Raw genomic sequence first — 23,915 nt, forward strand, 5'->3', positions numbered from 1 at the left:
CACCACTCGGGCGAAAGCGGAGCTCTAACCCCGACTGGCGCCGGGCACTGACCCAGCAGGTCAGCAGCCAGCCCTGCCCAGATCCCGCCACGCCCGCCGCCCAAAGACGGCCCGCCGCGGGCGCCCACTGCGCATGCGCGGCAACGGCACCGCGTGGCGCAAGCGGGACCCGTGCACGCCTGCCGCGCGGGGGGAGGGGACGGGGAGGAGGAGGAGGGGCACGCGGCGCTCCGCCAATGAGCGGCGGGAGGTCCCCGCCGCATGCGCAGAGGGGTCGCGCCGCTCCCCCGCCTGCAGGGCCCCGGGAGAAGAGCTTCCGGCGCGGAGGCTGTGACGTGTGCAATCGGCGCCGGGCTGTCCGGCGGGCGGGCGGTGGGAGATGGCGGAGTATCTGGCCTCCATCTTCGGAACAGAGAAGGACAAGTGAGTGGCCCATCCTCCTTCCCCGCGCCGCTCCCGCGGCTCGGGCGCCCCGGGGGGCTCGAGGGAGGCCGCGGGGGGAGGCCGGCGTGCGGGTTCCGCGGAGCGCGGCGACGCGCAGCGCCCGCCGGGGCGGCCTGTTCGTCCCGCTGCGGTCACCCCCTCCCCCCGCCGCGGGGAGCCGTCCGTTTCTTCTCCTCCCGCCCTCCTGGCGCCGCCGGGAGCGGGGACGCGCCCAGCCGCCGCCGCGGGGAAGAGGAAGCGCGGCGGGCGCGCGCGCGCTCCCCCCTTTCTCCTCCCCTCCCCCCTTTGCCGACCTGTGGCGCGGCGGCGGCCGCGCTCCCCTCCCCCTCCCCGAGCGCGCGTGCGCGAGCGGCGGGAGGGGGCGCGCGCTGCTCGCCGCGTGGGGCCTGCGCGCTCCCGCGCCGCGCGCCCGGCCCCGCCCATGCGCTCCCCCCCCCCCCCCCGCACCGCCCGCCCCTTCCTCTCCGCCGGGCCGGGCTGGATCTTTCCTTCCCCCTCCCCTCCGCGGGGACGACTCCCCCCCCCCCCCCCAAACTCGCGGCGGCTGCGCCTCCTCGCGGCGGGCGGGCGGGAGCGGCCGGAGTTGCCCAGCTCCCCGCCGCCCGCTGAAAAGGGCCTTCCCCTTTTGTCCGTGTCTCCCCCCCCCCCGCAGCAGCAGCCCGAGAGCTTCCGCTGTGCTGCAGGGACGGACGGCGGGGTGTTATTTCTTCTCCCTCCCCTGGGCGCGGAGGGTTTTTCCTTGGCTGCTGCATCCTGATCCTCAGGCTCCTGCCCGCAGCTTTCGTCGGGAGCGCTGCTGGCTGCTCTCGGTGTCGGAACCCGCTTGCGAAACCGTCCTTTATGAAACTTCGGTCACCGCCGGCGTGGCCAGACCAACGTGTTTCTCTGCCCTTAAAAATGAAAGGGGCGTCGATATGCTACTGAACTTAAATCGCTTTTGTCAAACTTTGGCCGCAAGGCTTCCGTTTGCCTTGCAGTTTGTAGTACTGCATGGCAGTCCCAGTTTGCTCACCTGTCAGAGAAGTGGTATAGGCAGCTTTTCTTCAGTTGTGTTAATATGCCATCCTTTCTGGCATACTACATTACAGTCTAACAGGATCAGTGTATGTCATGAAATTCCTATACTGGTCTTATTTTCTATCTGGAAATTGAGCAGAACTCTCCAGGAAGTGTTGAAGTTTGAGACATTATCGGAAATTTTATAGTTGTTAAATTGTAAGTTTCCAGTCAGAGTTCAGAGAGGACAGTAAGTATATTGTAATGCGAAGTGTATGCTTTCAAAAATGTAATGAAGAGTAAGCATGTTATGATTTTTATAGTAAAACATCTTGCTAGAGATCAGGTATGCTTTAGTACCTTCATGTTTCTCCCTTTCAAGTGCTGATGTTGGTTACACAGAATTGTGGAAAAAATCAGTATAAACTTTGAACAAGGGAAGAATAATCTTTCTTCCAAGGGAACTTTTGTATTTTATTTACTTATGTATATAACACAATAGTTTTCTTGCCCTTCATAATTTTGCATTCAGTTTTCCCAAACAAAGTAGCTAAGCTTTTTATTGTTTTCTTTCATCATTCCATGTGAATTACACTAATATATTTTAGAGTTTTACTGCCATTCATAAACCAGAATAGTTTTGAAGGCGCCATTAGATGATAGCTAATTCAATAAAACCTGTAGAGACTGTGTGTTTAAGAAATAAAACACTTTCTTTTGAAATAATTTACTGTGTTCATGGAAATGGCTTAATTCAGTTAATTATTTTGCTCATATGTATTCTGTATATCAATACCTCTTGCTGCAAATTCTGAAGTGTGTTTAAAAAAAATCTGTATCGGCTTGGCTGCTGTTGAATATCTAAAAACTTTGTGCAACTTATGTTTTTTAGACAGGAAATGCAATTTTACATCAAAGCAAAATGACCTTTTTAGTAGTCAAGCACAGAGGTTTATAACAGTGCCACCTAGGGCTTTCCTTGGATTGGATATTATCTGCTTGAAATTCTTTTCTTTTGTCTGAGATAGGTCTGCATTCTGCCCAACATAACTGTAGAGGCCCGTCAGAAAATGTAATTCCACAAGATACTAATTGGAGCAGCAACAACAGCTAAAGTTCCAGAGGGTCTGTTTCCACATACAGTGGTGTTCGTTGTCCTTTCAGTTATGCCACAGTAGCTCTGTGTGGGGCAGGATAGTAGTGTAGAACATTGAAACATTTCATTTAAAAGTAACACTATTTTTGCCTTACCTGAATCATTTTCAATATTGTGCTGGCAGTAGTCTTGTAAATACTGTAAAAGATTGAGTGGTTACCATATGGCACAGTGGCCGAAATGAGCAGCATGGTCTTTAGGCAGAAGTCAACCTAAGGGAAGTATTTGCCATGGGGGTGTTCAGATTAGAAGCTTGGTCGAGGAACAGTGAGGTGAGAGAAAGGATATTTGAATTGCTTTTCCACCAGCTGTGGAGGGAGCTTGAGGTCACATCTAACTTATGATGCAAAAATCATCATGAAGCTTGGAAAGGGGGCTATGATTTGCTCATCCTGCTAAAGGCTTAAGAGTTATTGGGGTATAACTTAGGTGGATTTTTTAAACATTAGGTAGATGCAACTGTATCAGCTTTAAAGCACATTATGTTGTCTAGACTAGGGATTATATGAACTAAGACACATCTATATAGTTCATAGTGTAACTTTTCAGACTGTTTCTCACATTATTTCCCATTTCATCACCCAGTGGAACTGATTGTAATGAAACAAGATAAAAAAGACAAGAAGGGAGGAGTAGAAGGGTAAAATAGTAGCAATAATCTGTGTTAGTGATGGTGATATGAATATACTTTGGGTTTGAGTGGCTGGTGAAATTCAGAAGATGACGCAAACTGTGAACTAGGGGTAAAGAGAAATGCATATGAACATATGAAATTTTATTTCTCCATATCAAGGTAAAGGCATTTAGTGAATGTTTTTATATTAATTGCATATTAATGTGATTCTGTTCCAGTATGTAACTACTTGGGTTTTTTTACTTGCAGAGTCAACTGTTCATTTTATTTCAAAATTGGAGCTTGTCGTCATGGAGACAGATGTTCTCGGTTGCACAACAAACCAACATTTAGCCAGGTTTGTTTTCCTTTTGTTTTTCATGCTTGTGGAAGTATATTCTTGCCTCTTTAAAACATAAATTCTCAGATACAAGTCAGTAATTACAGAGCTCCAGATTAACTAGTTAACTTACACTTACACTTTCGGCCCCAGTTTATATGGGTTTTTGCTTTTTTTGGGGGTATTCCATTTACTTCTCCCAGCATTTCTAATTATCTCCTGTCACCCTTAATGGCTGCAGGAAGCGATGCTGTTGTAAGCTTGCCTGTAGTAGAGACCAGCCAGTGCTAACTTTCAGGTGAGTGTGCCTTCTCAGTGATGTTTAGGCACTTAAACCATCCCAGATTTTTTTTTTATCACAAACAATGGCAGCGTGTTCCACCTGTCTCAAAGGTGTGAGCTTAAGTCTTTTGTGCATATAAAAGAAGAAAATTAATAAACAAAAGCAACTTCTCTGTCATTGTCTTTGCTCTCTGACCCAGGCTCTTAAGTTTTGAGAGTAACTTACACACTTCCTTTGAATGTGAAAGAATTGTTTCTTGAAAATAACTTGCCTGATTGCTGAGGGTATATCAGCTGACTTTACAGGTTATGTCATCTTTGACTAGATGAATATTATCAGAGACATAGAGCTTGACTGCATGTCTGCTTAAAAAAAAAAAAAGAGGTGGAGTGGTTGATAGGTTTGGTTTTTTTTAATTATTATGATCTCTATAGTTTTCAGAAAACTTCTTTTACATTCCTGAGGAACTGTATGTTTTGCCTTTTTCTATCACTGCTGATTGTCAAGGTATGCAAGTAAATAGATTTCTCTGAGAGTATTGTGTATGATGATGAGTGCCTGTGAAAGTCATTGCATCGTCAGCAGTTTTACTACCAAGGTAAAACTTATGCAGCAGTGCAGTCCTCTGCAAGTTTGCTGTAACTGACTTAGAGCAGAATTGACTGGTTTTCTGGAACAGTGGACTGGTGTCCATTTGGGGACAATTAGGAAGGCAAGTACTATCCATGTAACAGGAGAGTAGAGTGGTAGGGCTGATAAAATTAAGCCTCATGAGTGCGTGAGTGGGCAGGGAGGGTTCAAGAGGGGATGAGTATTTGGGTTACTGATCTAGAGGGACCACTGCTGATGTTTAATCTACAAAAACAATTTTCCCATTTTAGGGAACTTAATAATTGTTAATTTAAGTGTTGTATATCAAGAAGAGTATTGCCATTTTAAAAACTACCCCATGCTACTGATATGTACAAACAGTATGCTGAAATAGCATTGGTTATTTAGGGACTTGAATTTAGGTCATTGGCTACTGGAAAATATTTTTAATTTAAACAACTTCCACAGTAACCATCATAATATTATTATTTTTTAAAGCACTCAATCTATTTTGTTAAAAAAAAAAAAAAAATTGTATACAGCAAGTTTCCTCTGTCTGCAATCTTTAGTTTTGCTTTAGAAACAGCAGTGACAAACTGCAGCTGAAGTGGGTCTGCAGGGCATGTCAGAGTCATCTAGTGATGTCTGGGATCACTGGGGCATTGCACTTGGCAGACGTACTGGATTGTTCTGTCTCTAACAGACCTGACAGTTGTATAGAATTCATTATAGAAATCTTTATTTGTATGCAGATTGGTAATCAGCTGTGATAGAAAATAGAAGAACAGATATCTTCATTAATGGAAAGTTATTGCCACAATATTTCTATCTTGTGTTGCTATTGCTGGTGCAGCTATTTTATTGAAGTGCTGTGTTAGGAAAGGTCATGCAATCCAGAGTGATCGAATTACCACCAATCAGCAGAAACACTGTAACTGTATGCATATTTCTGTCTCTCTCCAACTGTAGACTAAAACATGTTATTTTAAACCTGGGCCACAGAAACACAATAGCTTGCATTAGTATGACCATACCCATAATAAAACAAATATGTGATTCAAATGTGATATTACAGATTCTTTACATGTTAAGTGGGCAGCATATGTAGGTATGACATTGCTGGTCCTGTGACTTCAAGCTCTGAATTCTTAGTGTGACTAATAATAATGTGTAAGTTAAGCTTACTTGTTTGGGGATTGCAATTTGTACAAACTAACATTGAGCTTGTATTTAAGTAATCAAATCTCAATTTTTGAGCTGCTTACAGTGATATGGACATTTGGAATTTTTTGTAATATTAGTTTACTAACTTAAACATGGTTTGTTTTTTCAGACAACTTGATTTTAAGAAGAACGGTACAAATGTAAGGTTTCAAGTCTGCCTGGGCTAATTCTTCAAGTAAAAAGCAGAAGGGCTAAAAGGATATTGTCCTTATTTGAAGGATCGGAAACATGTGAACCTATGATGCTATTATATTATTTAAACAGAAATTCCACCAAGAAATGTCTGATGCACAAAATGAGATGTAGCCAATGCCCCAAAACCTGATTGCTTGGTGTAACATTTTAGACTCCGTGGCATTATGTATTAAATGCTGTGCACATAACTTTTTTTTCCTAGATTTAGAAATGAATCTGATCTTAAAATTAAGATAAAACTAGGCATATGCATAATAGCAAGTAGTTTGATGTTTCAGGGTACTGTGCCTCACAATTCCCATTTTGAGGGTAGCTTATGAGACAAATGCAGCTCTTTCTTGGTGGTTAATTTAAAACTGTTTTCATAATATGATGGTCTGGATGCAATTTTGGAAGATATTCTGCAAATACAAAAGGAAGTCTTGAGAATAAAATATTACCTATAGCTGTTTGCAAACAAGTTGTCTCTTTGCAATTGTCTATTATATGCACAGCAGCCAGTAGAATTCCCCTTTTTATTTTTTTTCCCCGCAGACCATCTTGATTCAAAACATCTATCGTAACCCCCAAAACAGTGCACAGACGGCTGACGGCTCACACTGTAAGTCCCACAGTTGGAGAAATTTTTTTAAAGAATGGTGTTAAAGAGCCCACTCCTAATTATGAGAAAATAATGTTGGCTTCTGAGCTGCTGACATAAAGCTGTTGCAAACAGGACAAGTGACGGAACTCTTCTTGCGCATATATCAAGAACTTGTGAAATGTATGCAATTCAGGATGCAGAAAGTGACTTCATAAATTGGACCTGATTCTCTTTTACAGTACAACCTCAAACTCAATTGCTTAGTGATACTGCTTTCTTTTTAAATAGCTAAACTGCAGACATTTCTCAAATTCTTGATTTAACCAAAAAATAGGTGTATTTGTGATGTACGGTAAGTTTCCCAAAACTGTGGATTTTCTTTCATCTTAACTCTTCTAGGAAAATGGAGATTTCATGTTACACTGCGATTATTGTATTACTTTTTTTCCCTTTCCTGGGGTTTTGCTACTAAGAAACCATTCAGTAAAGCCAAATTCAAATGAATTATTATGCTTATAATTTGAATTTCACCTTTGAGTGTCATTTAATACATTTCTGCCTGAAATCATGTGAAACCCTTCATAGCAATATTGGTGAATAAAATAACTTTAAAAAAAAATACAATAATGGAGTATCATGAGATCTCTATTACTTTACAGTGTTAGGTTGATTCAGAAAGGTCACCAGATAAGTGAAAGTTCTCCTTCTTGGGAGAGAATAACCACCTCTTTTTCAGCACAGACTCGGCTAAAGCGACCCTAAAGGAAACCGGTTTCTTGTTAAAATTATTTTCCATAATATAAAGTTGTTGCGTTTTGTATTTCAGACCATTGCCCTCTTGAACATTTACCGTAACCCTCAAAACTCTTCCCAGTCTGCTGACGGTTTGCGCTGTAAGTTCATACAAGTTCCTTCACTGGTTCCCTGGGCTTGATTGTCAGAGCTCAGTGTCGACTTAAGCTGGTCTACCATTTTAGTTTAATAGATCAAACTGACCACATTTCATTAAATGTATCGGAAAAAAAAAAAAACTTTTTGTCCCCCTCACCTTCTTCCTTACTCCCACAAATTTGAGGGGAATCTGGATACCACCTATTAAATCAAAAAGGGTTGAAATTGTACTTCCCTTGTAAAGCAGTCTAGATGCACTGCTTTCTTTCCTCCATTTTCCCTGCCAGTTACCTGCATCCTAGGAATGCTTTTCTGTATGTTTTATGCTATTCATTAGACTTCACTGTCTAAAGAGCAGGATAATGTCATATTGACTTCATCCAGAACAAATTTCCTGCTCTATAAATGTTAAGAGAACTTGAATTTGAAACTTTTTAGGCTTCATGCAGAAATATATCCTAGGTTAATGCAACTTCCATTTAGAGTCTACATTGAAAGGATACACTTTGACTGACAAATGTTTCCCTTTTGGCAGCTGTCCTTTTGGATAGTTGCCTGTTTAAAATTCCTTCCATGCTTTGAAAATTCAAATTCCAGACCATGTTACATATTTATGTAGGAAAAAGATATCTTTAAGTACATTGGAGGAGGGAAAGCCATTTGGGTGTGATCATGAACTAATTTAATGACTCCTCATGAGGTAGGAATGGGCAAAAGAAAACACACCTGCTCTAAGACTGGCAGAAGTAAAATGACCAAGATTGTTGATCTGCGATTTGTCATTGTGAATCATCAATATTAGAATAAGATACAAAAGACTTTAGGACCAAAAAGGATCGGTGTTATTTTCTAACTAATATTTTTTGTTGAAGTGAATATTGACTGTGTGGTAATAAAGCTTTGTTTGGCTATTCCTTTTTTTGACTGTTGGACTATAGACTAGTTCAGATTAGTTACCAGCATTTGATTAAACTGACTTTTTGAAATCAGCAACTAACTTAAAAGTCAACGGTGTTTTTCTGTTTTGTTTTGTTTTGTTTTTTAATAATAATAATGCCCCAATTAAGTAGCTTGAGTTTTATGTCATACAATCAAGCTAGATACATAATGAATTTTGTAAGTTTGTCTAGGTGCTTAAACAGTTTTATTGATCTGTAGGCCTTTTTGTTACAGATACTTAGTTGTTAATGCTGTTCTAGTATATCAAAAATGTGCAGTTGGGTATTTTCAGTATGTCCCTAAATTTTCAATGCGCTGGTAACTAATTTGCACAGAGTTATAGCAGTTTGGTCTGTGAAGCTGTTTAGATTGTACAGCTGCAAGAGTCTTTACTTAAACAGATTCTCTAGTGTTCTAAATACTGGTATTAAACTTTAGTTTGTCTTGACAAGTGGGTAATTGTTTAACAGAGCCTAACTGTACCTGGTGTGGTAGAGTTGGAACTCTGTAATCAGTAGGTTCGCTGAAACTCCCTGCTCCCTGTTTTTTCGATTTTTGTCCCTACTTAAGTACTGCATGTATTTTAAATGGATAACTTGGGTAGCTATTTAATGCTTTTGTTGTTGTTGCTTAACTGTCTTCCTTTTTATTGCCGTCGTAGAGGATTAACCTTAGTTTTGAACAGTAATAGTTTTCCTGACTATTTTGATCAGTAGTTGGGCTTCTCAAGGTTCAGATACCAGTAGCCCTGGAATATGAATGTTTGTAAAGCCTGTGCATATGTATGCTTCCCACTTTAGAAGGACATTCAAGTAGTCATTAACTAATTGTTGTTTATCATCTCTTAGTTTGACAATGAAATCTCCTTACAAATTGTTAGCCCTTTTCCATTTGGTAAAAATTAATTATTCCCTGTGTTTCTCATGAAGCCCTATCTGATACCTTTTTAAACAAACAAACAAATCCTTAGGTGTTAGTAAGCTATCATCACTGGTGTTGGCACAACCTTGGGAATATAGTTGTTTTAAACTGTCTAGAAATAGTGGTTTAATGTTTGGTATTTCCTGAATTTGCTCTATAACCATGGGGAAGTGGTGGGGAAGAAGAAAGCTTGTAAAAGCAAACACGTTTCAAATCCAGAAACATTGTCAGCCTAAACTATATAACAAATGCCCTTTCGCCACCTTCAGGAGGTGAGCAGGGTGGAAGAAAAGTAATTATAGTTCCAGAGAGTGTGGCTGGTTAATATGAGATTCTTTGAACAAAAACGTAAAGTTCTTCCAAATGGTAGTTTGTACTGTTAGCCAGAAATGACTGAGCCCAAAGCATCTGTTTTTTCACAGCAGCCTGAAATGAATTAACTTAGCTTTGATGGCCCAGTTTCTTGTCTTTTGCATTCTGGTAACTGAAGCAGTAGTGTTTGTATTTTAAAAGCTAGAATATTTTTCTAGCATAAAACGCAAGGTTCATTTTTAAACTGCTCTGCTTGATCTTAATAAAGCCACTTAACTGCTGAAGAGCTAATACATTAAGCTTTAATGTATACAGCTTAATGTACATTAAAACACAGAATGGAAGAAATAGATGAAACTCATTTCTATATTCTCAATACTTTGAAAACGCAACCAAACTTATATTGTTTTTTATAGCAGCAGGCAAGCAGCGCTCATTTGTGGAGTCCAGCTTGGAGCATGAAAATAATCTTAACACAAATATATGGCTGGCTTCTCTTGCACTAAAAGCTGATATGCAGGACTACAGAAAAATAAAGTGATACTCAAAATTAAATGAGAAAAATGCTCTCTATTGTAAAGTGTTATGGTATTCTTTGAGGGCACCAAGAAAACCGTGTCATTTCAATAACTATTCTGAACAAATTCTTTAAACACTCTGAGCTGTGTTACATTATGAACTCTCAAATTCTAGTTTATATGTGCTGGAGAGGTGGACATCTTAAAATGGCATTCTGCCTTTAGGAAGAGAAACACTAAATTGTAATTATGCTGTAAAGCATGCTAATCTGACAAAGCACTTGCCTTCTGTTTAGGTAAAATCATTGGTAGATAGAGGGTGGGACTGTACATTAGATTTAAGTGATATTTCAAAGTAATTCCTTTCCCCTTCCTGCCTTTAAATTTGTAGCACATTAGTTTGGTTCTGGTTAAAGCTTGCCTTGATTTGACCATGTCAATATAATGTTTTGAGATACTACTTTGGAGACTAAAGCTGCTCACAGATACTTACTTTTAATATTCCTATTAGTTAGCGACATGCTCTATGGTGTCTTTTATGCTCCAGGTGGCCTCTCTAGATTATATTTTGTAGTAAGATCAGAATCTCTTCATCCCTAATTATGGATTCTAATCAGTATGACTCTTGATTCTTGCAGGTGCTGTGAGTGATGTTGAGATGCAGGAACATTATGATGAATTTTTTGAGGTATGTAAAAGAGTTAATGTTTGAAATGCATTGAAATGTTTTGGAAACTGGAAGCAAATTAGTTGGATGGATTGACTGCATATCAGTTAGATGTATTCAGAGAAGTGCACTTTTTTTCCTCAGGTGTTCATATAAAACTTCCGACTTTCAGTGCTAAATATTTCCTGGTGTAACCCTTGGGTAGTTTGGCTTTAACTTTACTGTTCATAATAGACTTTTGTTTATTTAAAAATCAGCAACTTAAGCTATGTAGCATTTTGATTCCATAATCCCCTTCTCTCCTGTAAGCTTTTTTCATTCTTTTCATTCATTTTCACTTTCATTCATTCTCACTTTTTTCATTCCTTGTATAGAAATGAATATAAGGAAAATTGTAGCAGCAAAGCTTATTTAGTGTTTTCAGTGCATCTTATATATTTTTTAAATACTGCATGCTTAATGTTTATATAGCTATTTGTTGTATCCTATTAGCACCGTACAAGCTCTTGCGTTTTGGATGGACACAGCACTGCTTCAGCAAGTACTAATCTTAAAACCAGAAATGCAAAAAAGTGTTTTAAGAAAGGCCTGCTTTTGTATTCAGTAATAGTTAAATGCATTGCATGTGTACTTTTAACTAATGTGCCCTAAATTTTTAACTGGTTGCTTTGTGTTTAGGAGGTCTTCACAGAAATGGAAGAAAAATACGGTGAAGTTGAAGAGATGAATGTTTGTGATAACCTTGGAGATCATCTAGTTGGAAATGTATACGTAAAGGTAGGATACAAAAAGAAATTTGCAGTATATCATAAATAGAGATGGTATTTATTGATTATAATTAAGAAGTTGCTATAGTCTTGTAGTTTGGGGGAAGTTAGTTCTTAAGGATTTAAACTTCTCTCCAACTTCATAATATAAACTAGAAAGACTGAAAATCTAAATGGAATGTAAAAAACTTTAAGAACTGATGGAAAGCTTTCTTAATATTCAGAATCTGTGCCATTTTATGAAGGTTACACAATTTCATTGCTTGGTTGTAAAGGCAGTCTCCATTGAACTGTTCAGTTTACCAAGATTAATTTGGGGTATTTCTTTCAATTACCCTACCTTTTAAGCATTTCATTGCTGAGCAGAGATTTATTTTCAACAGTTGCATTTCTTTTCTAAATTCCCAGTTAAACAAAATGTATTGTAAGTTATTTCTGACAATAGCTGGGTGGTTTAAGGTACAAAACTGGAGCGGTTAGGTTTAGCTTTTAACAATCATTGGTATCAGTTTTGAATAATCAGTACTGAGCTATCACTTAAGAAAATTGCATTATGCATATATTTAAGGAGATTCAGTTTGGATATTTTTATTGTACATTCCTTTAACTGGAAAGAATTACCTTGAGGCCTAAAAGTCTTAGCTATGTAGGCCATAATAATCAGAAATAAAAGCTGAATTTGCAAATGCTAAGTTTTGAAAAGGAATCTTGAATCCTCTAAGCTTAACCTTTGTTTTAAAACAGGATCAAATTTTCATAAATCATTTGTGTTCTGCATGAATGAGAGCTTCAGTTCTCATACAGAGGTCTCATTAACGCTTGAAAAAAAAGTTACATTACATTTGGAGTGTTGGTGTTCTGGAAAGTACTCTAAGCATTCCTCCTTGTTTAAAGTTGTATTAAGAAAACATAATCTCAAATCTTTTAATACAGGCTGCAAAACTTAAAGACTAAATATAACATAACTCAGAAAAATATCAGTGTTGTGATTAACTCTGAATCCCAATTAAAGAAAAGCTAACATCTTTACACTTGATTTCATGGATTTTCCCAAGAATTCTGAAGTAGCTTCTAGTTCGGTGACTAGCTTAAAGCCATGAGTATCACACAATTGATATTCTAGGAATCTTTGGTCTACCTCTGTTGTTTCTCTATAACATGAGAAAAATGTTAATTTTACTTTTAGTTTCGCCGTGAAGAAGATGCAGAAAAGGCTGTGATTGACCTGAACAATCGCTGGTTTAATGGACAGCCCATTCATGCTGAGCTCTCACCTGTGACTGACTTCAGGGAGGCCTGTTGCCGTCAATATGAAATGGGGTAAAAAGTTGCTTCCTGTTTGTTTATGATAGAAGGCTCGCACAGAAAGGTGGTTGTTTAGGTGTGGTTTTTATATGCATCTTATGGGTAGGAAAAAAGCACTTCAGGTAACAGTAATACTGAGGACCTGCAGTCAACCTCCTGAATTTTGCCATCTTTCTAGGACTTTGATGTACAAGTGAGTCATTTCCAGTAAATGATACTTGCATTTCATTGTTTTTAGTGTTAGAGTTGATTAACTTTAGGTGGCTAGATGACCACTGGGGCTTAGGGCAAACAGATATAGCGTAGAGCAAGGAATTTTAACTGTATTTCTCAATTTCTGTTTCAGGGAGTGTACACGAGGAGGTTTCTGCAACTTTATGCATTTGAAACCCATTTCTCGGGAGTTAAGACGCGAGTTGTATGGGCGTCGTCGTAAAAAGTGAGTTTGCTTTTGAACACAATTAAAACAGATAGATTAAGGATCAGTAGCTGAATATTCTGAAGGCAAAACTTGAAATCAAGTCCTGTCTTCCTTTTTCCAGTGGAGTTCTGATAGATGCGCAAATGAAAGGCATCAAGTGAAGTTAGCAAGTGGCCAATTTAGAACAAAGGAATAGTCTTTATAGAACAATTTAAGTAAGGTGCCTCTTACTAAGGGGTGCTATGGATGCTGAAGGCTGATGTGCATTTAAGAGAAGACTGGGTACAAGGAAAAGAATATCCACTGAGACTTACTAAGTACATAGGAACTATGTCTGCTTCAAATCCCCTAATTACAAGCTGTTACAGGCTGAGAGATTATTCAGAAGTCTTGCTTCATGCCTCTTCTCTGCTTATCCTCGTCTGTACATATTTGTTGCTGGTCTCTGGTAGAAGCAGGATACTTGGCTTGTTGGGCATTTTGTCAGAATCAAGTCGGTCACTTTTAGCATTAAGTACAATCAGTTGTATCTATAGATACATTCCGGAAGCAACCTGATTTGTTTTTACTGTTTCCTTTAGTTAGTTTCAACAGTTACTGGCTCATTCTTCTACTTCCTTATTATTGGTAACAGGAGCTCACTGTCTTGAGCACTTTTTATTAACACTAGTCTCACAAAATGATACTCCTTGATAGGAATGCTTGACAGGGCAAAGGGATAATAATTTCACTTATTGGCAAAAAAGGTTGCAGTAAATACACATATGTAATTTAGTATATATAATACAAATAATAATGTGTCAAGATATCTTGCAGAAAAGCTTGTACCAGTGCTGTTACTATGACACCTCTTTTGTGGATGGTTCATTCTGAGCTGGATTCAATCTCCTTGTTTTTATGAAACTTGTGATATTTAAGATAGGCACATAAACTTGTTGAGCTTCCTTTATATGTAGTGCAGCTTCGTAGGTGTCCCTTTCCCTCTTTCAATCACAGAAGAAGCCTAAGATTATGCAAATGCTTTTCCTGTAAGTGTCTCTAGTTGGCCAAATATTGCCCTTTTCACAAATACTCATTTTCAATGCTGTGAATATTTTGCTGTGTTTTGGGATCTGAAAAGATGAATTTAACTGTGGAAAATGCGGACTGCATTGCTTAGGCACAAGTATTTGATTAAATACTTTCCTAAAATATCCTGGTTAATATTAATTGGGTCTTAAATGTAAGCTTGTAAAACATTTGATTTTTTTGGAAAAGAGAAAACATGCTCTTGTCTTTGCCTTATGGTTACTCTTATGAATCCTGATCTCTCAAACTCAGTAAAGCACTAGGGCATTATCTCTTCTTGCAAGACAGATCAGACTTGGAATATGGTTGTTTTACCTGTAGCCCAGTTTCAGTCAGTGATAAAACAAATAGTTGAGTCCTCCCTCTAGTTTTCTTTATTGGCCCTATTTAAATTCTTTATGAAGCTAAAGTTATCACATGCTGGCAGTAAGGCTTGATGTAAAAAAATCAGTCCTTGAGTCAGTAGAGTTTACGAGTAGAGTATATAATTTAGAATGACCTGAAAATAGTTCTACACAAAATGAAATATGCAAAAGTTTCAATTACAAAAAGGGAGAGTACACCAAAACTTCTGAATAATGGGCTAATTTAATAATTCTGGACAGCTCAGTGGCACACAAGTTATGTGTCTCTGTGTCATAGTGAAATTTGCCTTGCCTCCCCTCCCCTCCCCCCCACCCCTTCCTCCCAGGAACATCTCAATGCAGAACGATATGCTGCAAACCTAGACTTTTAGAAGTTTGTGCAAACACAAATGCTAAGTTCTGCTGTATTTCTACAGCTATTTAAAATTGTACTGAGCTGTAAATTCATAGCAGCTGTGTTAGCAATACCTTCTGGATGGTTTTGAGCTTAGTGCCTGATGTTAAAAGTCATGATCCCAAGAGGCAGGGAGGATTACTTGCAAATGCTGATACCTTCCAGAAGTGAAAAAGTCAATAGAGAATTTGTATTTTTAACTGCTAGTTGATGCAGCTGATCTCATAGGAGTGAACTTGCAAACAGCTGTAGGCTTTTGCTGTGTATAGTTAAGACTACAAAAGCAGGTGTCCCCTTTTCTTGCTGCTTCAATTAGAAGCTGTGTAACAGTGCATTTAGTTCCTCTATGTGCCTTAAGTTTTGTACATCCATTCTAATGAATGACCAGCAGTCAACAATTGTCTTTTCACAGTATGTGCTGACTCCTCAGTATTAAATTTGTTCAGTGTGTAAATGCATGGTTTCACACCCTGAGTGTCAGTTTATCAATACTTTAAATCCCACATCATCTTCCTTCTTCCCCATTACTTACATCCTTGAATATTCCATTGCGTAGTCTGTAAGTTACTGAATGTGGTGAAACAATAAAATGTTCAAACTTTCTTTAAAGGCATAGATCCAGGTCAAGGTCCCGTGAACGTCGGTCTAGATCCAGAGATCGTGGTCGTGGAGGTGGTGGTGGAGGAGGAGGAGGACGTGAACGTGATAGGAGGCGGTCAAGAGACCGTGAAAGATCTGGTCGATTCTGAGCCATGCCATTTTTACTGTATGTCTGCTAGAAAGTGTTGTAGTTTGACCAAACAAGTTCATAATGAGATTTTTTTTAAAAGATGGGCTTCTGAATAAAAATTTGTAGTGATACAGTATTCTTTGTGTAACTTGTTTCTTGTGGGGGGAGTCTTTTTAATTGTCATTCTTCTATCTTGACAAATACCTGGATTAACTATGCCTGAGGGAAAGGTGGTAAATGTATTGGAGGAGTGCCAGTTTTTTTTTTTTGTTTTTTTTTTATTCGGGTATGATTTGAACTGTTGATGCAAATGTGTGTGTATATAATATAAAATATTATATACATAGTAAAAATAATATACTGCTTGAGAAACAGTTACTCACATAAGTTTCCCTTTTCTGCTATGCTGTCTGCTTATTTAGGTTAGTTTAGGCACATTTAAAAGAAAGGCTGTGCGAAGTGCATTTATTTACCGAGTAGAAATGCTTAGTTAAAAAAATGTATGTTTGTTTGTTACCAGAAGTCTGTGCTCTGTCTATCAATGTGACTGTGGCATTTATACAATAAATCCAATTCCTTGATGTAAAATCTAAAGCCTATTTTCTAAGCACTCTGGAGTAGTTGAGTTGCTACTCTTGGCTGTTCCAGAGTTCATAGTTCAATTTCTTGTGATTCTTGATTAAATCCCATGTCTTTGGCTAGAAGGAAACTACCTAGTGCAGCTTGAAGGATAATAATCTTATTGCAGTGATTCATAGTAGGCAGGTGAATTGTTCCAAAATTCATGCTCCATGCAGCAGGATATATTTACATAGGATGTATTGAAGGAAGTACAGGTCCTAAAACACAAGGACCAAATTTGCTAACAGATTTTTTTTTCACTCTGTGTTCTCTCAGCTGTCCTTTAATAGAAAGCTTTTCATTAGTGTTCAGTATCATACTAAACTAATTGGACACTGGTGGAAAACAAGTCATTTTTTCCAGCTTCACTCACTTGCAAAAGGTCTGAAGTGGGATAAAAGCTAATGGACAGATGGGAGTTTCTTCACAAAAAAGACATTTTTCTCCTGTCTTTTAACTGAATTGCACAATAGCTATAATTAGTAATTTGTGCATCTCTTAAGGAATTAAAGCTCTAATTGACATGTTGCTGGAACATCTTGAGAGACAATTTGTACAATTGCTAACTTTCAGTTTAAATTCATTCATTTCTGCTTTTATTCAATTTGCTTGTGAGATAACATGAAGTTTTGGTTAATGGTCATATTTCTGCAAGATACAACTTTACATACATGAAGTTTCCTAATACAATGTAGCTTTCCAGTTTAGGAGAGAACTTAACTAGTGCTCTGTTAGTTCTCAGAGTTGGATAACTTGCTAAATGATAGATCTGTTCCTCAATTATTTAAAAGGAAGTGCAAAGGATGTGGAAGCATTACATAGCCAGATTAACAAACCAGTTTCTCCCTCCAAAATAAGCATAAAACCATTTTGCTCGCTGGAACTTGGAACTGGGAAACAAAATACTGAAAAATGTGGCTTTTTAAAATTAATCTGTCTTGCCTCTTAAAACTTTTTGCACCAATTCAGATTGAATTTCTTATGTTTGTACTGGATGGTTTTGTCAACCAGATTATGAAACTTCTTTTGCCATTAACCTTTTTAAAGAACTGTATCTTTACACGAAGATGGCTTCACTGTTTACATTGCATTACAAGTAAATAAATTATGCTTTCTTTTTTCACTTGAAGAAATTGAACAGTGCCTAGAATAGATGGCTAAAGTGAAACCTGTGGTATTTCTGCTAGGCATTAGGAATTTAACATTGATAACTTAGTTCTTGCAGTTTACAGCATATTAATCCAGTTCCATTTCCTCTTCAGTGAGGTTTAGGATTCTTAGTGAGCTAATTTAAATTTCAAGCTCAAAAAGGTGAGGATAGCCTTTCTGTTTCTTAACACAGCATCTAGTATAATGTGGTTACTATGTTTAAGACCCTGTTTTACACAGAGATGAATGATGCAAGCTGATTTGCTCTATAAGCAGATTAGCTTTAAACTAACATAAATGTGTCCCTCTAATGGTTTTCACCAGTTTATCTGAACCTTATTAAACAGCAGATGTATTTTTGTATGATAGCAGAATTTGGATTTCCCCTCCCCAAAAACATTTATTTTTATTTTTTTTAAAGAAAGCCCACTTGAATTCCACTGAATGCATCATTTTGTTTTCTGATTCCACATCTGCCTAAAAATTAATGACATAACTGGAATATGTCATACAGGGCATTGAAAGCAATGGATTTTACTGGATACTCAAGGGGAAAATATCATACATTGATCATTACCTGGTAGTCTGGTTAGTGACAGCATTCAGCACATAAACTAAGCTCATGATGTATCTTTTGCTAGGTTCACCTTCTATACAACTGTACGCTACCAGTAAAATGTATCAAATCTGAAATTTAAACTGCACAAACTTGGTTAAATGCTTATGTATTTGTCCAAACTGGACAGGTTTATTGATACAAAGAAAGTGGAAATCCCACCTCCTCCTTCCATTGTTCACAATGTCTTAGAGTAAGAATTCCCCTCCTCCCCAAAGGTACCTACTCTTACGAATATTTCAATGTCAACTCTTCTGTTAAACAGTGGATCTTAATTTATGGAATTCCTTTACCTCAAATAAGTGACAGCATACAGTATTTTCTTAAATCAGAGTCAATTTGATTGAAACTGTTAATCCCAAGTGGCTTCCTCTTATTTGTATTTGGCTCTTATTCTGTGAAAATGCTGCTTGTCCATGAATATGATGTATGTTGAGACTGTAAAACCAAATGGAGAAAACTTGTTCAAAATAAAGCCTTTTTTATAAGAATGTGACAAAAATAATCCCTTTCCTTTACACGGGATGCTGCTCTTTAAATGATTAATAAGAACAAAGACTACAGTTTTTAAATTCCCAGCTCTTTGTTTGAGCTACTTCTTTGAGTGATACTTTGCCTTCTGTTTTTTAGGGCTGGTGGAGCAAGCCTTTCCTTCAACTTAAAAAAAAAAAAAAAAAAAAAAAAAAAAAAAAAGCTACATACCTAATTGATAAAAGTTAAGTATCAAAGGAGTATGACTTTTATTGTTTTTAAAAACAAGGTTTGTAGTCAAGGAAAGCTTGCAAATTTCTATTGTGGATTAGAAATAAGGTGGCTCCTAATTTTGACAGAGGACCTTGCTTAGTTGAGTAACTGAGAGGGGATTCAGCTTTTCAAAGATGATTCTTCCAGTGTTTCATGGCTCAAGCTGCAAATCTCTGAGAGTTAATGAATGTGTCCATTCGCCCTGTTGTACTAATACTTTTACAATAGCAGCTTAAGCTGAACATTCTGTCTTTATTTAACATACTAGAACTGGAACTGCTTTAAGAGTAGTACTTTGGGAGCATGGGGGGATTAATCATTCTCCAACACTTGTAACTACTGATATTACACTTATGACTGCTCTAAAAACAGTTCTAATCAGGAAAAGTCAGAGTTAAAAAAACAGCACAGAATTGCTGTGCAGTTATTTTGGGTGATAAGGAAGTACTGCCTGCTAGTAAGGCTGTCATAGAAGAGAATGTTTATAGCCTTATTCTTTTGCCATTGACTGCAGGGATGGAGCAGAGCTACAATACTATAGAGCACAACTTTACCTTAGCGTGTATGAATTTCAATTTTAAAAATCAAAATTCTAGCTAAATACTTGTGGAATAAACCAGTATATCTTCATGTTGTATTGATGCTCAACAAATTTTAAACTACGCACAAGCATTTCTGGATTCATCCAGTTAGTCGGTGGCACTTTATTTAGAAATGTCTACAACTTCTTTTTCTTTTTGCAGTTTTCAGTTTATCAAATTCACATGTATGGATAACAAAGCATTGATCTATGTGGATGATTCTTCCTTGTCAGTGATGTGCTCATCAGTCACACAATCACAGAACAGTTAGGGTTAGAAGACACCTCTGGAGCTCATCTGGTCCAACTCCCCTGCTCAAGCAGGGTCAGCTCGAGCAGGTTACCCAGGACTGGGTGCAGTCAGGTTTTGGCTATCTCCAAGGTTGGAGACTCCATAACCTCTCTGGGCAATCTGTCCAAGTTTTCAACCGTCCTCACAGTGAAGAAGTGTTTTCTCATGTTCAAGTGGATTTTTCTGTGTTTCCGTTTGTGCCCATTGCCTCTTGTAGAGTCTGGCCCCGTCCTCTTGACAGCCTCTTACCAGATATTTATACACATTGATGAGATTGCCCTGAGCCTTTTCTTCTCCAGGCTTAACAGTGCCTGTTCTCTTGGCCTCTCCTCAAATGAGAGATGCTCCAGTTCCTTAATCACTTTTGTAGCCCTCTCCAGTCCCTTGAGCATCTCGGTCATAAACATCCAGTTCCCTGTTACTAAAGTCATGTTGTTTAATTCCTCATAAAATTGTAACCTCCTGCAAGAAGAACCACTAGTGAAAGGATGGAGCTCTCCTATACCACAGTTCCATATTTTTGCAGCAGAACCAGTTAGAAGGTCACCATTTTCCTCCTGGAGGTTGCTACCAAAAAAAAAGGTGTCAATTCAATTGTTCTAATGCTTCAACAGTAAACTAGATTTGTGAAATCGGGGTGAACAGTGGAATCTAACAAACCAGTTCTGCTGCCCAAAGACCTGACCTGGGTAGCCAGCACCTTCATTTCAATGTGCGCTAAGTGGGAAGGGGGAGGGTGATGCTCGCCTATCTCATCTGTAACTGTTAAGACTACTACCTACTTCTTAGCAATGCTCTGATGATCATCTGATCTGGACACAGACAAGTTACATGCACAGGTACATTAACAGAGCAGAAGGGCAACAACTTATGATGTGGTGGGATGTAAGTGAGGCTGGGGACAGCAACCTCTCAGATGAGCTGGAACCACATAGAACAGTTTGTGCATGTATTGGTGCCCCTTTGATCCAACTACCTTAAAAATATTCAGAGCTCTGCAAGCTATTTCCATTAGAGAGAGAAATTGGTAGGATTAGGGTATTCCTTTAGCACAATGTGATTTATTTATGAAGAAGTTATGTGTAGTGCTATTTTCCTGAGCACTGTAAAATCAGTAAACTGTAGGCTATTCACTTGCTTCCAACTCACAGTTTCCAGAGCTGCTCTTTTAGTTAGATCGGGGGGGGGGAATCTGTTCTTGCTCTGGTTTTAGTGAGCTGTGAGAGAAAGTGGGAAAAAGCCAGCAGATAGCAATCAAACCAGTCTCTCGGCCCATTCATTTTCCACAGAAAAACCTGTAATCAACCTGGTTTAGGCCTGCTGTGCCTTTGCCAGTGTCTAGCTTGATTTCAAGTGTTGCCACCTATGCAATTGAATTTTGGCTGTGTTTCAGATCATTTTCACTTTCCCACTGGAGCTGTCTGGGATTCCAGCCAGGAGGAGAGAGGAGGGAGGAAACTGCTTCCATTGCAGCCTGCTGCCTGGCCAGCCTGCTGTGCCTGGGGGGTGCAAGAAGAAGTGGGGGGAGCAGGCCTCCTTCTCTAGCCACACCTGCATCCCTCGAGAGCTAATACTGCTCTTGTACAAGGGAAAGATCAGACAGAAGAGCTAATACTGCTCTTGCATGAGGGAAAGATCAGCAAGAGTTTCACAGCTCAATACAGTCCTGCATCTTCCATCACTTGCTCTTCCTTCCTCCTTTCTCTTTACCAAAAAGAGAGAATGGTTCCTCTCATCTTCCTCTCGTGTTGGGGGAGTGAAAAGCCCTGCCACCACAGGAGGAAGAGACTTCATAAACGGACTTTGAGGCAGGTAGGGAGAAGAACTAATTTCTGGACAAAGCATAAGTGGAAAGTGAGCAAACTGCCTTACGACTTTGGGAGTGCAAGCAGCATTAATTGTTGCATAGCTGGGCTGGGGATGGGCAAGGGAATTTCCAGAATTAAAGACAGGCCTAAACCAGGTTGACTACAGGTTCTTCTGTGGAAAATGATGTGGCTGGGAGACTGGTTTGATTGCTATCTGCTGGCTTTTTCCCACTTTCTCTCACAGCTCACTAAAACCAGAGCAAGAACAGATTAAAGACAGGTCAAAATGTGACCAAGTAAGAGACTCATGAGTGTCTGGGCCAGTCTTTTCATTCTGGGGGTGTTTGACTCATGATTTTTGACCTTTACAGGCTGACCATGTTGACCACAACAAAGCGACATTTAATTGCCCTTCTTGCCCAGCCTCCAAGGAGCCAAGCCCTTGGTCTGTGATTCTCAAACCCTTGTGCAGTGGCAGCTGTAACACCTTACAGTAAGACTGTCTTCAGCAAAGGGAACAGATCTGTAGATGAGGGGAGAGCAGTGGATGACATCTACCTTGTAGTAGTAGTACATGACTTGAACAAGCTTTTTGAAAGAGTCTCCCACAGCATCCTGGTATCTGAGCTGGGATGTTGCAGTTGGATGGGTGGATTTCTAGATGAGTGAAAAACTGGCTGGGTCACTGGGGTAAGGAGCAGTGGTTAATGGTTCATACCCTACCTGAAGACCAGTTACAAGTGGAGTACCACAGGGGTCTGTCCTGGGACCTGTCCTGTTCAATATTTTTACCAGTGACTTGGAGGAGGAGATGACTCATCAGGTCTGTGGTTGATACCAAACTGGGGCAGTGCAGTTGATGCACTGGAGAGCAGGGCTGCCCTCATGAAGGACCTGAAGAGGTTGGACAATGCACTGGCACGGACCTCATGAAATTCAGCAAGGACAAACACAAAGCTCTGCCCTGGGAAGGAGGGAGCCCTGGCCATGGTGCAGGCTGGGCACTGCCTGACCGGGGAGCAGCTCTGCAGGAAAGGTCCTGGGGGTCATGGTGGGCAGTGAACTGGACATGAGCCCGCAGCATGCCCTGGCAGCAACAAGCAGCCGTGTCCTGGGCTGTATGAACAGGGGCACTGCCAGGAGAGCGAGGGAAGTGACTGTCTGCTCAGCACTTGTTAGACCTTGCCTAGGTACTGTGTCCAGTTTTGGGCTCCCCAGTACAGGAAAGACATGGATAAATTGGAGTGAGTTCATGTGAGGGCCATGAATGTGGTTGGGGGCTGGAGTACTCATCCCATGAGGAGAGGCTGAGAGAGTGGGGCTTGCTCAGCCAGGGGAAGGGATGGCTGCAGGAGTACCTAACAGCCAACCCCCAGTGCCTACAGAGAGGTCATCAAGAAGATGAGACCAAGATTTTACAGAGGTAAATTGAAAGAGAGGATAGGAATACAGGGATATATCCAACTGGGTATAGGGAAAAAAATTTCCCCATGAGGACAGTCATGCACTGGAGTAGGATGCCCAGAGAAGCTGTGCAGTGTCCATCGTTACAGGTTTTCAAGACCCAACTGGACACAGCCCTAGGCAACCTGGTCTGAATTCAGTGTTGACCCTGCTTTGAGCAGGAGGCTGGACTGGAGACCTCCCTGGGTCCTTTCCAACCTGGGTCATTCTGTGATTCTAATGTTCAGTCTAAATCTTCAATGCTGCAACTTTAACCTCTTCCACTTTCTCCTGTTCTGAAGGAATATGGGAAATAGTTTATGTTCTTCCTCATTACCCTTTAGCTATTTGAAAACAGTTCTGTTTCTCTTCAGTTTTCTCTTCTCTGAACAGCTCCATTTCTTTCAATGTTTCTGCTTGGGTCATGTTTCTTCACACCTTCTTGTTGTGCTCCTCAGGCCATGTTCCACATGGGCCATATTTTTTTTGAAATGTAGCATTCCAGATTGGACATGGTATCTCAGCTAATGTCTTACCAGTGCTGAGCGCCATGTGTCCTACAGGCTATATTCCTGTTTGCATAACCCTGTATGATGTTTGCCTTTTTCACAACAGCAGGGCATTGTTGACTTACACTGAGCTTGCATTACACTATAATCATATGTTCCACTCTACAGAATTGCAGTCTAGGTAGTGGTTACTTGAGCAGCAGGCATTCCTGCCTGGCGATAAAATTTGGCATTTGTCCTTATTAGCCAACATCCTATTTTACTTTTCCATTTCATTTCTCCAGTCTGTCAAATATCATTTTGAATTATGATGTTGTCCTCCAAATTGTTTGCAGCCTCTCCCACTCATTTAAAACCAATCTGGAGTGGCTCCTCTTCGGCTGCTTTTTCCTCCCTTTGTGTAAATATGTTTCCATGATCTTGTGACATA

General features: G+C 39.8%; 1 protein-coding gene across 3 annotated transcripts; it reads left to right on the plus strand.

The window, feature by feature from the left end:
* Positions 1–323: 323 nt before the first annotated feature.
* On the plus strand, positions 324–18,600 carry U2AF1 (U2 small nuclear RNA auxiliary factor 1). 3 transcript variants are annotated; one of them, XM_067298223.1, is made up of 8 exons: positions 324–423; positions 3,480–3,567; positions 6,377–6,443; positions 10,645–10,694; positions 11,352–11,450; positions 12,627–12,760; positions 13,092–13,184; positions 15,604–18,600. In XM_067298223.1, the coding sequence occupies exons 1-8, from the start codon at positions 380–382 to the stop codon at positions 15,740–15,742; spliced, it is 714 nt and encodes a 237-aa protein (XP_067154324.1). In that variant the 5' UTR covers positions 324–379; the 3' UTR covers positions 15,743–18,600. The 3 variants fall into 3 exon arrangements, with proteins under 3 accessions (XP_067154324.1, XP_067154315.1, XP_067154330.1); XM_067298214.1 differs by lacking the exon at positions 6,377–6,443 and adding an exon at positions 7,252–7,318; XM_067298229.1 differs by lacking the exons at positions 324–423; positions 3,480–3,567 and adding an exon at positions 3,832–3,847.
* Positions 18,601–23,915: the final 5,315 nt, after the last annotated feature.

This window comes from Apteryx mantelli, chromosome 1, assembly GCF_036417845.1.
Source record: "Apteryx mantelli isolate bAptMan1 chromosome 1, bAptMan1.hap1, whole genome shotgun sequence".
NCBI lineage: Eukaryota > Metazoa > Chordata > Aves > Apterygiformes > Apterygidae > Apteryx > Apteryx mantelli.